This window comes from Haemorhous mexicanus, chromosome 4, assembly GCF_027477595.1.
Source record: "Haemorhous mexicanus isolate bHaeMex1 chromosome 4, bHaeMex1.pri, whole genome shotgun sequence".
NCBI lineage: Eukaryota > Metazoa > Chordata > Aves > Passeriformes > Fringillidae > Haemorhous > Haemorhous mexicanus.
In genome coordinates this window covers 54,582,668-54,595,542 of record NC_082344.1, presented here as the reverse complement: position 1 = coordinate 54,595,542, position 12,875 = coordinate 54,582,668, and the positions used below count along the sequence as shown (strand labels likewise).

The window sequence follows — 12,875 nt, the reverse complement described above, 5'->3', positions numbered from 1 at the left end:
AGAATGCTAGGAGATACACTGGCTCCTTCTTTTTGTCTTCAGAATCTATGTCTGTAAAGGAAGAGGAATTTTCAGATTCTGGTTATTAAAAAAAACATACATCGGACAAAGAGTGCCTGTATTCCCAGTGGAATGCTTTGATACTCTGCTCAAAAGGAGTCTCTGCTTTAAAAATAGAATGGGAGCAAGAGGAAATTGAACTTGTTCCCATCAGAAAGCAATGGTCTGCAAGCAACAAGAAGGAAAGTCGGGCATTTTACACATAAGAGCTGTTGAAGTGATGAAATCCAGTTGGAAAAAAGCTTTCCAAAGAGGATCCCTGATTGACTTAGGCAAGATCAGCTTGTTGTTGCCTCCAGAATCAAAAGAACTTTTCATGCAAGTGCTTTCCCCTTCCTCTTCCTGTGATCTGGATAGACAATTTGGAAAGTTTAAGGTAGTAAGTGTTGGTGTTTCTCTGTGTCAGAGCTCACTGCCTGTTCATTCAGCAAAACTTAAAGCATAGCTCCAGCTTGCATACTCTCTAGAAAAAAGAACCAACAAAAAAGGAGCCAGTGGAAACAAATGAACTTAGTGGAATATGAATTCATGTGAACTGTGTGTTTAAACAGTGGAAATAATTTTGATCACTTCTCAGATTCAATTTTACTGCCAGGCATTTAATATCAGAGTGAAATAAATAGCAATGCATGTGTAGTTCTTCTGAATATTGGTACAGTTCCTTTCACTGATTTTAATTCATATATTTGTTCAATTTTACTTTTATTTTGTAATACAAATAGTTAAATGAATTAAAGAGGAAAAGACAACTCTATCTCCCTTCTAACCTACTATAGCTCTCACTTGGAAGTACTTTTTTGTGTAGTCAATTGGATCTTTGTTGTAGGAAAGCTTTTCAGATATTAAATATTTTGAAAATTTTCTTTCCAAATTCTATCCGTAAGTAGAATTACGCACACCTATAACATTTTGAGTTATTTTCCTGATTTCCAGAATTACCCATGGAGTGGGGTAACTTTGATCTTTCCCCTTATAAATCTTGTAGCCATTTTATGTACATCTGGCTTTCATGTAAGATGGACTATTTACACCTAATAAGTTTTTTCCTCTTAGCTCAGCTTTTTAAGTCAGTATCTTTGGAGTACTGAGGTATAGCTTTGAAAGCATTAGGCCAAGCAATAAAAAAGAAGTATTAACTTTTTTGCTTTGTTGTCATGATGCCCATTGCATATATAACGCCAAACTGTACTGTTGTTTTTGTTGCCATTTTAAATACTAAATTCTGACCTGTTTTGCAGTGCATCTCTTGCTTCTTTTTGTGACCTTCTCCCCTTTTTTGACCTAAAAATCCTTTTTTCTTTCCAATATGTGCTTCTAATCTACAGGGTTTTTTATTAGCATGCAATTCTTTCTTTTTAAATCATTAAATAAGCTACTAAGGCTGATTTTTATATTAGGCCCACTTAGACTTCCATGTTTGTGGATTTAACACATTTTGTTCTCCAGGTGTTCTAGTGGTGCATCTCATGGCAGACCAAAACCAGATCTAAACCAGATTGCTGGCTATCTAGCAATACACTGTGCATTTAATAAATTGATTGTAACATTGTTATCATCATGAAGCTACTCTCAGTTTTGAGTGTGAATTTAGCTGCAGTTTGAGCTACCGAAATACAAGAATATGTTGTTATTTTACTTTTCTGCTTTTGCTTCCTTTGCTTTGCTGCCTTGTAAAGATATATGGGGAGAGAGGGTAGAAATAATATCACCCTTTTCTGTTACATCCAGGTTTTTCACTGTAATGGTGCTGATTGTGTGTTCATGGTGCTGATTGTGTTTCTACATACCTCTGCTATTCGAGCCTAAACTGATCAGAATCCTCACAGAATATGCTGCCAATTATCATATTATGAAGTAATCAGATATCAGCATAGGATGTGTTACATATTATGAATTTCTTATTTTGAAGTAGGGATTTGTTGCTGAAAATGACAGGATGAAAGTTAGAAGATTGAATCCTATCAAAATAAATATTGTTAGTGTAGCAAGGCATGTGTAATATTGTAGATTCTTTTTATGTTTTGCTCCCCAGTCAAATCAGATTAATTGTATAAAACCTATGAAATAGAAAATAAATTTAAAAGAATCCATTTTAAATCAACAATAAAATTGTTAATGTTGTTTATTTTCTCTGAAAACTTACTGCCACATTTTCATATAGCAGTAATGAAAAGTTACATGTGCCCAGTTGTAGTGTGTTGTGCTCTTAGCTTGACAAGAGGAACAAACTGTATCTTTTTAACTGTACTTCAGAAAGCATTTCTTCACTTTGCAGTGCCAAGATAGTAACACCCACAACCTATGGTTCATTTCTGTCTGTCTGTACACTTCGCTCAGTTGTTTCAGCACATCTGTCTGTGGGACTAAATGATTGAGTTGGGGAAATGATCAGGGATGAAAATAATTCAGTACTTAAACTTTTGTTTTGGTCTTCCTCCCAAGTCAGTACTCCACTGGGACAGCTGAGAGATGGCGTGAAGGGAGGGAAAAGAGGGGAGGATACAGCAGGTGTTCCATAAAATGTCTTCAAAGTATGATGCTGCCTCTATTAAAATACTTTTCTTTTTCAGGAAAACTTCATGGAAGTAATTAGAAATCAGGAATTTCTGTTATTGCCAGCCACTGAAATTGCTAAGCTTTTAGCAAGTGATGACATGAATATTCCTAATGAAGAAACTATACTGAATGCACTACTTACGTGGGTTCGACACGATTTGGAACAGAGAAGGAAAGATCTCAGTAAACTCCTGGCTTACATTAGACTGCCTCTGCTTGCTCCACAAGTAAATTGTTCAGTTTTTCTCTAGTTTATACCATGGTTACAGTGGGCATAATGTCTACAGTATAATTATATTTATAGTGACAAATCATAAAATTTATAGTGATCTGGATTCTTAGAGCTGCATGTAAGAACTTAGCATCTTGTATAGGCATGATAGTTTGTGTCTCTGTAAACTGCAGCATATTCTGATCCTAGGATACAAGAAGGGGGGGAGCTTCTAGAAAATGTTGTTTTTCTTGCCTATCAAAATGCTTATCAAGGATATCTTAGTCACTAGAGGCCATGTCCTTTTTAAATTTCTTCTGTATGGAACTTGCACAGTTTATTTGGCTCATTACATTTCCTTCATGTAGAAATAGCTAGGAAATGCAATGTGAATTAATTGTTTGGAGTGATTTTTCTTCTATTAACTCTTGATAGGCCCTCACTGCGTACTTCTTGTTCTTCCCAGTCAATACTTTTTGTCCTTGGGGAAGATTAACAGAAAATGTAGGGGAAGCTTTAGGCTCAGTTTGTTTAAATAGTTGGGAATTACAGTTTTCCTACTCCTGTAGGAATGGCTACTCTTGTTAGTCTTGTACTGATTCCCTCAAAGGCAGGGAGACCCTTCAGAGAGACACATTAGAGGACTGGGCACCAACTGTACGAAGTTTAACAAGGAAAAAGGCCAGACTCTGCAAACGGCATGGGGCAACCCTGGATGTGCAGATGGACTGGGGAATGAGATGCTGGAAACTAGTGACATGGAAAGGGATCCGGGGGTCCTGGTCAGCAGAAAGCTGAATGTGAGTCTGCAGCGCCCTGGCAGCCAGGAGGGACAACCCTGTCCTGGGGGGCATCAGGCACAGCATCACCAGCCAGGCAAGGGAGGGGATTGTCCTGCTCTGCTCTGGGCTGGTGCAGCCTCATCTTGAATATTGTGGGCAGTTTTGGGCACCACAGTGTTAAAAGGATCTAAAGCTGTCCAGAGAAAGTGTCCAAAGGAGGGCAACAAAGATGGTGAAGGGCCTTGAGGGGAAGCCCTCAAGTGTAAGGAGTGGCTGAAGTCACTTGGTCTGTTCAGGCTGGAGAAGAGGACACTGAGGGGACACCTCGTTGCAGTTACAATTCCCTTGTGAGGGAAGGAGGAGGAGGGGCAGACACTGATCTCTTCACTATGGTGCCCAGAGACAGGACCTGAGGGAACGGTGTGAAGTTGTATCACTGCAGATGCAGGCTGCATACCAGGAAAAGGTTCTTCACCCAGAGGGTGGCTGGGCACTGGAACAGGCTCCTCAGAGAAGGGATCACAGCACCAAGCCTGACAGAGTTCAAGAACTATTTGGACAGTGCTCTCAAGGACATGGTGATCCTTGGGGATGTCATGTGGGGTGCTACAAGTTGGAGTTGATGATCTTTGTGGGTCCCTTCCAACTCTTATTTTGTGATTCTGTGATTCACTTCCTGATAGCAAATTTGTAAACTAGGTTTGATTATTTTTATTTGTTTTTTCCTTTCTTATCTTTCCTTGCTGGACCTTCTTTAGTAATATTTAGTATTTACTATATAGTCAAAGGATTTTGCTTTATAATTTTCAGTTTGTTTAGTGATAATTCTCTCTTAAATGAAGAAAATAGGATTTTTATGGTAGCTGAATAATAAGTAAAATTCATTAACACAAGAAAAATGGAGTTCAGTGAATTCATAGTGATAAATCACATGCACTACATTCTGTGTATTACTTCTAATCTGATGTCCTCTTGCTGGATAGTAAGATTCTCTACCAAGAATTTTAGTATTTATTTCCATACTGATTATTATACATTCAAAACCAGGATTTTCTCAGCTGTAGCCTTGACTTTGTCATTCACTTTTTCTAGAAACATAATTCAGAGTAAGGCAATTGACAAGGAGAAAATAATTCTTTTGTTGAACATTTAATTAATTGATAACTATGTAACCCCTGCTGTATTCCTTCTACTTAATTGAATGTAATTGAAACAACTTTAGAAACTGAAAGTACAGAATTTATCCCAGAAATATGTACTGAAATCAAATTATGTCCACTCAGTAACTGATTAGGAAAATAGCAAGACAAAATACAGAAGCAAAATTATATTTTACTTATTATTTTATCTTTAATTTTTCATCTCATCTCCAAATATATACTTATATTTCTAAAACAATATTTTTGTTATCTTTTTATTTATTACTTTCTTTAACACATTAAAGTGTTAGAGCTTTGATTTTAATATGGAAACATTTAGTGAATGAGTAAATTTATTTGAAGTGCCTAAAACAGTCTTAAGGTTTTCAGAATCAAGTTTTTCTTCATGATCATATGACATTAGGTTATCTGACTGCAAATATAATTAAAAGCTTTTTAGTTTTATGGTTGTTGAGTTAAAGGTATTGGAAAGAAATTAAATTAGAAAATTGAACAACTTGCTAAAACCAAAACTATTGCAAGCAGACATGCAGATACACTTAAAAAAATCTTCAGAAAATACTGTGAAACTGTAACACTGGCAGCAAAAAAATTGTAAGTAATTGTTAGTTTTAGTGGTTGGTTGTATGCATCCTTTGTAGATATCTTTGGTTAGTGCAACTAGTGTCCTAAATATTTGTTCATATTTCTTTTTCCTAAAGATGAATATTTGTCTGCTTTTTAAGCTGTAAGGTGGCAAATATTACGTCTCTGATAAATAATGAAAAAGATTATTTAGAAATTTCTGAATTAAAAGATGGCTCAGATTCCTTTTAGACAGAAATTCTTAGTACTGGGGTATCTGCACTACCTTTCTCCTTATCAGATTTGCAGTTACTATGATTTCATGCTAACATGTTGTTTGTAAATGCTGTTAAATGCTGAAAGCATTTCAGTACAAGGACCTATGCAAATAATAAAACTTGAAAAAAATGTACTCTTAGTAAGCCCACTTCAAGTTCTTTGAGTGAGGAATAATTATAGTAGTTTTAGTTTCAAGAGCCTGCAGACTAAATTGGATTTCTTTTTAAATGAAATAAAATTGCCTTCAGAGACTGTGACTTTATGCTGTGAGAAATTCTTTACAGGTTGAGTGGGTTAGAAACTGTAGAAAATGTAGGTCACATCTTGTTGTTGCAGAACTCACATTCACACGTAGTGTTGCTTTAAATACTACATGCTGCTTGTCCATCAGAAAAATATACTGAAAGTCTGAATTGGTCATGTTGTGTACAAGCCTTACTTTTCATGCATGCAGCTCTCACAGTGTCTGATTTAGGACAATAGGAATTAATTTATTTCTTTTTTATATATTTTTAAACCATGTGCAAATCTATAGCATTGCACACTGGCAGTTAAAAGGCAGCTTTTGGTTTATTATTTTATAATCACAAAGTGTCCCTGTGAAGTGATACAAGCAGTCCTTTTGGTCAAAAGAAGAAACAATGGAAGGTATGAAAGTTAAAAATGAGATTAAGTTCCCTCTACTAATTTTCATGAAAACACTTCATTTGCTCTTTTAAATAGTGAGAATTTCAGCCACTTAGAGAAATGCTGCAGAAATCTCATGAACATCACTGATGAAGGGCTTTGAAAAGGTTTTTTATTCTCGCTGTGATGGTTAATTATGTTTTCTGTCATATTTTGTGTTATTTTGCCTGATACTGAGGTGTTCAGGTTTAGCCATCTGTACTTACTTGTATCCCTTCTGGAAACATGGTTATCATATTTGCCACTTTGCAGCCCTAAGGCAGCTTTATTATATAGAACCATATTGTGCACATCTGTTTCACAGCACGTCCCTTTACTACTTCTGATGACTGATGTCACAGCAGTTTTGTACCTGTTAGTGGTTGGCTGTCAACAGCTCAATAAAGACATCTCACTCTGGTTTGTGGAATTGCATGTCTAATATCCACAAAGTGTTTGGATTTTGGCTTTTCAGAGGCATCTGCCATTTTTTTTCTCTCTTTTTCTGACAAATATCCAAATCCCAGTGGGGCATTTCATTTATTTTTTTTCTCTGTTATTCGTGCCATGTTTTGCAGCTCAGAAAAATGCCAGTTTACAGACTTCTAATAATTAGAATGTGACTCTCAACCTAATAATTTTTTTCCTGCAGTTTGATAAATGTGGAGTACAAACCACTTCAAAATCTTTGAACTTAAAAACTTCTGTTAGTTGTCTTTAGTTGAATTTTATTTAATTAATATTTAAGACTTAAAAGTTGCCAAATTTGCTTGTAAGCTTGATATAAAATTTTTAACAATGGCTTTTATTAAGTGATACACCGTCATCTTGGTCACTGTCAGGGTGAGGAACAGAACATATATTAAAATATTCAGCATGTGCTGAAAGGGCTTTTACAGACCCCTGCATTGGGTGAATTTGGGAATAAAAGCATGAGGTTGAACTAAATTACATACCCAAAACCTGTTTCTGTTTTCTTGAACATTCCTGCACAGCACTGGAACTCGAGGAGATTGTTTCCTTCCTTCGGACCATTAAGCTTAAATCATCCATTAAGATCAGATGGCCTTCCTCTTTAAATATTTATTTATTTATTTATTTATTTGATGGCTTAGCTCAAAAGAAGTTTATTTTTACCCTACCCTATTTTTTTTTATATGACCATTTTGAAAATACAGAGATTTTAAATCAGGCAGTGAAAGTGTTTGTATGAAACATTTTCTTGGCAATCATGGTTTTATTTTTCATGTGGCTTATAGCAATACAGCTTGTTTGCTTTTCTTTCTCTTTCACAGTTTTTGGCAGACATGGAGAACAACGCACTCTTTAGGGATGACATTGAATGTCAAAAGCTCATTATGGAAGCAATGAAGTACCATCTGTTGCCAGAGAGACGACCTATGTTGCAAAGCCCTCGCACCAAACCTAGAAAATCTACAGTGGGCGTTTTGTTTGCAGTTGGAGGAATGGATGCAACAAAAGGTATTGGCTTATGTAATGTTCAGCTCATGAGCTGTTTTGAGTCTTTTTAAAAGAAATGTTTGGTAGATTTTTTTACAACCTGTTAAATCTAAAATTCAAGGATTTGGCAGTACAGAACATGAAACACCTAAAGTGTATACTGTTTATTAGGTTAAAAAGCCTATGTATCTTTGAGACTGCTGTAAATATTCTGGAATTTGGAGTTCTGATTTGAAATTACCATAGGAATAGCTGATTACTGAGTAGTGAAGTGTTTAATTGAATACAAACTAATCTTCATTTACTTGAGGGGGCAGTAATTTGGAAAAGGAAGTAAAGGTCTGAAAGGCCACAAAGGTGACCCAAACATGCTTAAAAAAAAAGCCAAAACAACAAAAATATTTTGACTAATTGTTAAATAGCTCTGTCAGAAGTACTCGGATTATTTTTTTCATAGAAAATTCCATAGTTTTTAATGGTAATTAGAAAGGATCTGGTAAGTTAGAAAAGTTACAGCAGAGAAAGTGTTTTCTTTAATTTGTTGTTTTAAAGCTGTTTCTTGGTAGTTCATGTCATATACTATCCGTTTTTTTGTCTAATATTACAAAACATCAATATGTGATTGCATTCCACATGGTTGCTTTATATTCCTAATATTTCTATTTCTAAAGGTTTGATTCTTCAAAGCAGTTACAAAACCTGGTTTTTGTCTTGAAAAGCACCAAGAAAGTTGTCCTTTGTAATGGTGCGGTAATTGCTGAGGAAGTCAAAAAAGACTATTTCTCTACACAGACTTAAGAATATGCTGCAGGATATCATGGTGTCTTGTGGGAATCAGCATATTGCTAAAATAAAAACTATCCTAGTGCTTCAGAACTTTTTCTTTTTCTATATGTAACTTGCATATATTGTCATTCAGGAGCTACAAGCATTGAAAAATACGAACTTCGTACCAACACATGGACTCCAGTTGCAAACATGAATGGACGAAGATTACAGTTTGGAGTTGCAGTCTTAGATGATAAATTGTTTGTTGTTGGTGGCAGAGATGGACTGAAAACATTGAATACTGTGGAGTGCTACAACCCTAGATCAAAAACTTGGAGTGTAATGCCACCAATGTCCACTCATCGTCACGGTCTTGGTATGTACAGTTCTGTAAAGCTTGACTGCATATTTTTTAAAGGTTACCTGGTTTAGGATTGGTCAAAAAAACATTCAGAAATAAAGTTGGGGGGGTGGGGGAAATTTTGTTTAGATGCCAACTGCTTTTTCAATGTCCTCTCTCCTTCAGATTATACTGAAGATTGTACTTCGTAGCATCAACTACCAAAAGGATTTTTTTTTCTTTTCAGTTTTTTGGTGCACACTGGACTGTCACTAAAAAATTCTGATCTTTATTCCTCTTAATTGTTTTCATATCTATATTTTAGGAGTAGCTGTATTGGAAGGTCCCATGTATGCTGTAGGAGGACATGATGGCTGGAGCTACCTGAATACAGTAGAAAGATGGGATCCACAGGCTCGTCAGTGGAACTTTGTCGCTAGCATGTCAACTCCCAGGAGCACCGTTGGTGTAGCAATATTAAATGGAAAGTATGTGAAGGAGTTTCTGTTTTCAAATTTAAAATCTCATTATTTTAATGTAATTAAAAGACCAACTTGAATGACTATTAATAATTTCTCTTGATAGATACCAGTTATTAGCATTAAGAGCCAAGTTTCTTCATACACAGAAGAGATACTGTGCTGGGTCAAGCAAGCCTCTCCACTGCATTACAGGTGTATGTCAAGTGTACTAGGGCCCTCATCATCCTAGTGACAGTCAGCTGGACTTGCTTCAGTATGGCAAGATCTTTCTTATACCAAGAACCTGCTGCATTACAGTATGAAATTTGGCAGAAAATAATCCCCCTTGCATTCCAGCTGGCCCCCAGAGATCAGAGGGGCTGGGTACAGCTGGGCCTAATTTCTGTTTATAAGCAGTTCAGTGCTGTAAGTCTGGTTGCATTCAATACTTTAACAATCACAGATCCACAAACAGTGTGGTTTTTTGAAGCTACAGAAATGCAGATTTGGAGCTGCTGATTGTGAATGCACTTACTGCATCAGCACTAAATCTACTAAGGCTAATCAATGATTAACCAAGCTAAGTTAGCAATTCAAGCTAAATTAACAAATTCAGTCTCTTGCTTCACCCTTAATTAAGCTGAGTTTCACCTGGGTATGCACATACACAGTTGGAGACGCAATTCTTACTAAAGAAGTGCCCCTGCTTTGGGAGTGGAGAGAGGTGCAAGCCATGTTTTGCCAGGGTGACACAGCAGACAAAAGCTACTGATTTACTGAGTAGTATTGTGGTTGTGGCAGAATATTTATACTCTATTGTCCGCAAATTTTCACTTCCTGTTTATGTGCTATCTGTTCCTCTCCCTTGTGCTACATGAATACTGCCAGGTAAAAAAAGTTTTCTCATATTTTTTTAATTTTGGAAGCCTAGTCACTGGTAAATTAGCGCTGCTGAAAGGCACCTACAAAGGGTTCTCTAAGATCTGGAATAAGTCCAAGAATGAGTGGAAACGCTCACTGCCTATAGGAAGGAGGGATGAAGTTGAACGACCAGCAAGCAGAATGCCTTGGCTACCTTGGAACTGCAGTCTCAGAGACCTCAGCTGGGTCTTAAGCTTGCTATATATTCAGAAGTGGGTCCCAGATGTGATGAAAAGCACCAGAATTAGAGCCTCACATTTCCCAGTTATTATAGAACATTGCCTAGAATCTTAATGGAAGCAACAACAAAAGATCACTACATCTGACCATTTTAAAAAACATATGCAGCATTTCAGATGCAGGAGCAGTAACTTCTGTACTTTCCTGTAATGTCTGTCTGTAACTCAGTAAGTTTCAGTGATTGAAACTGAAAAAAACTTCATATAGAGAAGTTAATACGGCTTTCTCCGTGACCAGAATGTGAAATCACTGCATAAATGATCAAAACTCTCTCCATGCTTTGAGAGAAGGTAAAGTTGGGAGCTTCATGAATGTTATGTTGCATAAAGCATTGATTTTAGTAATGAACTTTATGGAACTACAACAGAGTTTTACAGAAACCTTCAATATATTTCTTACCTTAAACAAGCTGTACTACTAAACAAAGAAACTTCCATGGATTTTTTTTTTTTTTAAGCTTATTAAAATTGCTACTGGGAAGGACTAGATCAACCATATTTACAAGATGTTTGTATTTTGACCAAGTTCCCTGGTCAGTATATTTAAAAAACCAAACACTAGTATTACCCAAAGTGAGGACATCTTGAATAGTGCTTCATGGTAACCATTGTAAATTCACACTATCATTATCTACAGTATCTAATGTTTGTTAGATTATTTAGCCATTTTTAGGCTCTGAAATAATTTGAGGTGATTTCTCACTGGATTTTACTTCTGATGCATTGCTTCCTTTTTAGAATGGCTTTTCTGTGTTCCTACTTTTCCAAATAATAGTGCTGGGCATGTCTGCTGCTATGCCTAGATTGCTCATAAATTCTGTTCATAAGCTCTTTATGAAGTTTGATTATTTGATTAGTTTTAAAGGTTCACCTGTGATTGAGTCCTCCTAAACCCAATTTTTTTTTTCATTCATTTCAGTCAGCCCTTGCAAATAATTAAAATCCTTTGCACCAAATGCTAGAAACCTTTTTCTTAGGACTAAGCAAATTGGGCCACCTAGTGGGTGTGAGGGATTTGAGGTAGTGCTGTCAGTCATGAACTAAAACCCTGGTCCAGAAAGCACTTGAATGCCTGAGATGAGGCAGGGTACATGGTGCATGCACAGATCCACTACTGAATGTGTCCTTCTGACCCTGCAAGTCACAAAGGTAATTTTGATATTGTTAGCTAGAGGCATAGGTTGGAATATAAAAGCTGTGTAAGATATTCCATTCTCTGTAATTATTGTTGTTATGCATTGATCATTACAATGGGAAAAGACTGGAGCAAAATCTTGCCTGAGTTTTCACAACAGAGCAGTCTACTGAAAGTTGAAAGTCCCCTTCTAAACTTCCCTTTTTTAACAAACTTGAAATCCTTCATGTTTCACTAGAAACTGTCTTATTCAGACAACATTTCTTGTCTTCTTTTTTTTTATTTATTTATTTTACTTTGTAGGCTTTATGCAGTTGGTGGTCGAGATGGAAGTTCTTGTCTTAAGTCAGTAGAATGTTTTGATCCTCATACAAACAAATGGACTCTCTGTGCTCAGATGTCAAAAAGAAGAGGTGGTGTAGGAGTAACCACCTGGAACGGGTTCTTGTATGCAATAGGTGGCCACGATGCTCCAGCATCCAACTTAACATCCAGGCTGTCAGACTGCGTAGAAAGGTAATGTCCTGATGGAGGCATATCCTGCCATGGGATTCTGATAGTGCGAGTCTATCAGGTGATTTATGGAAAGAGCTGTAAGTAGAAACCCAATAGAATAGGTGTGTTATTTTTAGCATGAACAGAGGAAACTTACATATAAAAATATGCTGTGTAGGCATACTGTGATTCAAAATGTTACCAGGACAGAATATTTAAAGCAAATTCTTCTTACTGCAGTTCATCTAGATTATTTTAACAATCTCATTGAATGAATTATGTTTGATAACTGAAACAAGATGGAGTTGAATGCTTTTAAAAACGGAGCAGATCTTCTTTCACACAAGAAGTCTGAATCTATTCATATAAAAACTTTCAACTTACTGTTAACTTTGGAGTTAACAGTAAGGTTTTGTGGATCTTTATATATCAAATTCTTTCTTGTACCCTCTAATGACACTGGGAAATTGGCATGTAATTCAGTCATTCCTAGGTTGGTATATCTTTCTGTAAAGTGATTAATGAATGACTGTATCACAAATTGCAGAAGCACATAAAACCCATAAAATAATTTTAAAAGATAGTAAATAATTCATAATTCACTGTATTAAATCTTCACTGGCATTTTAGGTATTTCTGAACTATGCTTTAATTTACCCCTGCTCCACCACCAGCTGTAAAACTTTTCTTCTTTTCTGTTACCTCCCAACACTTACAGTAAGTCCTCATTGCCCATATTCTTCTTTTACTAAATTTATTCATGCCAGGACATATATT

At 36.2% G+C, this 12,875-nt stretch overlaps 1 protein-coding gene across 4 annotated transcripts in view; it reads left to right on the top strand.

Annotated features, from left to right (window-relative positions):
• Positions 1-12,875, top strand: part of KLHL5 (kelch like family member 5) — a 50,429-nt gene that overhangs the window by 32,270 nt on the left and 5,284 nt on the right. For all 4 annotated transcript variants that reach the window (XM_059844982.1, XM_059844981.1, XM_059844983.1 and 1 more), the window contains 5 exons: positions 2,631-2,843; positions 7,574-7,760; positions 8,659-8,883; positions 9,173-9,335; positions 11,907-12,119. In XM_059844982.1, the coding sequence (XP_059700965.1) occupies positions 2,631-2,843; positions 7,574-7,760; positions 8,659-8,883; positions 9,173-9,335; positions 11,907-12,119 (1,001 nt within the window). The remainder of the gene's footprint in view (positions 1-2,630; positions 2,844-7,573; positions 7,761-8,658; positions 8,884-9,172; positions 9,336-11,906; positions 12,120-12,875) is intronic.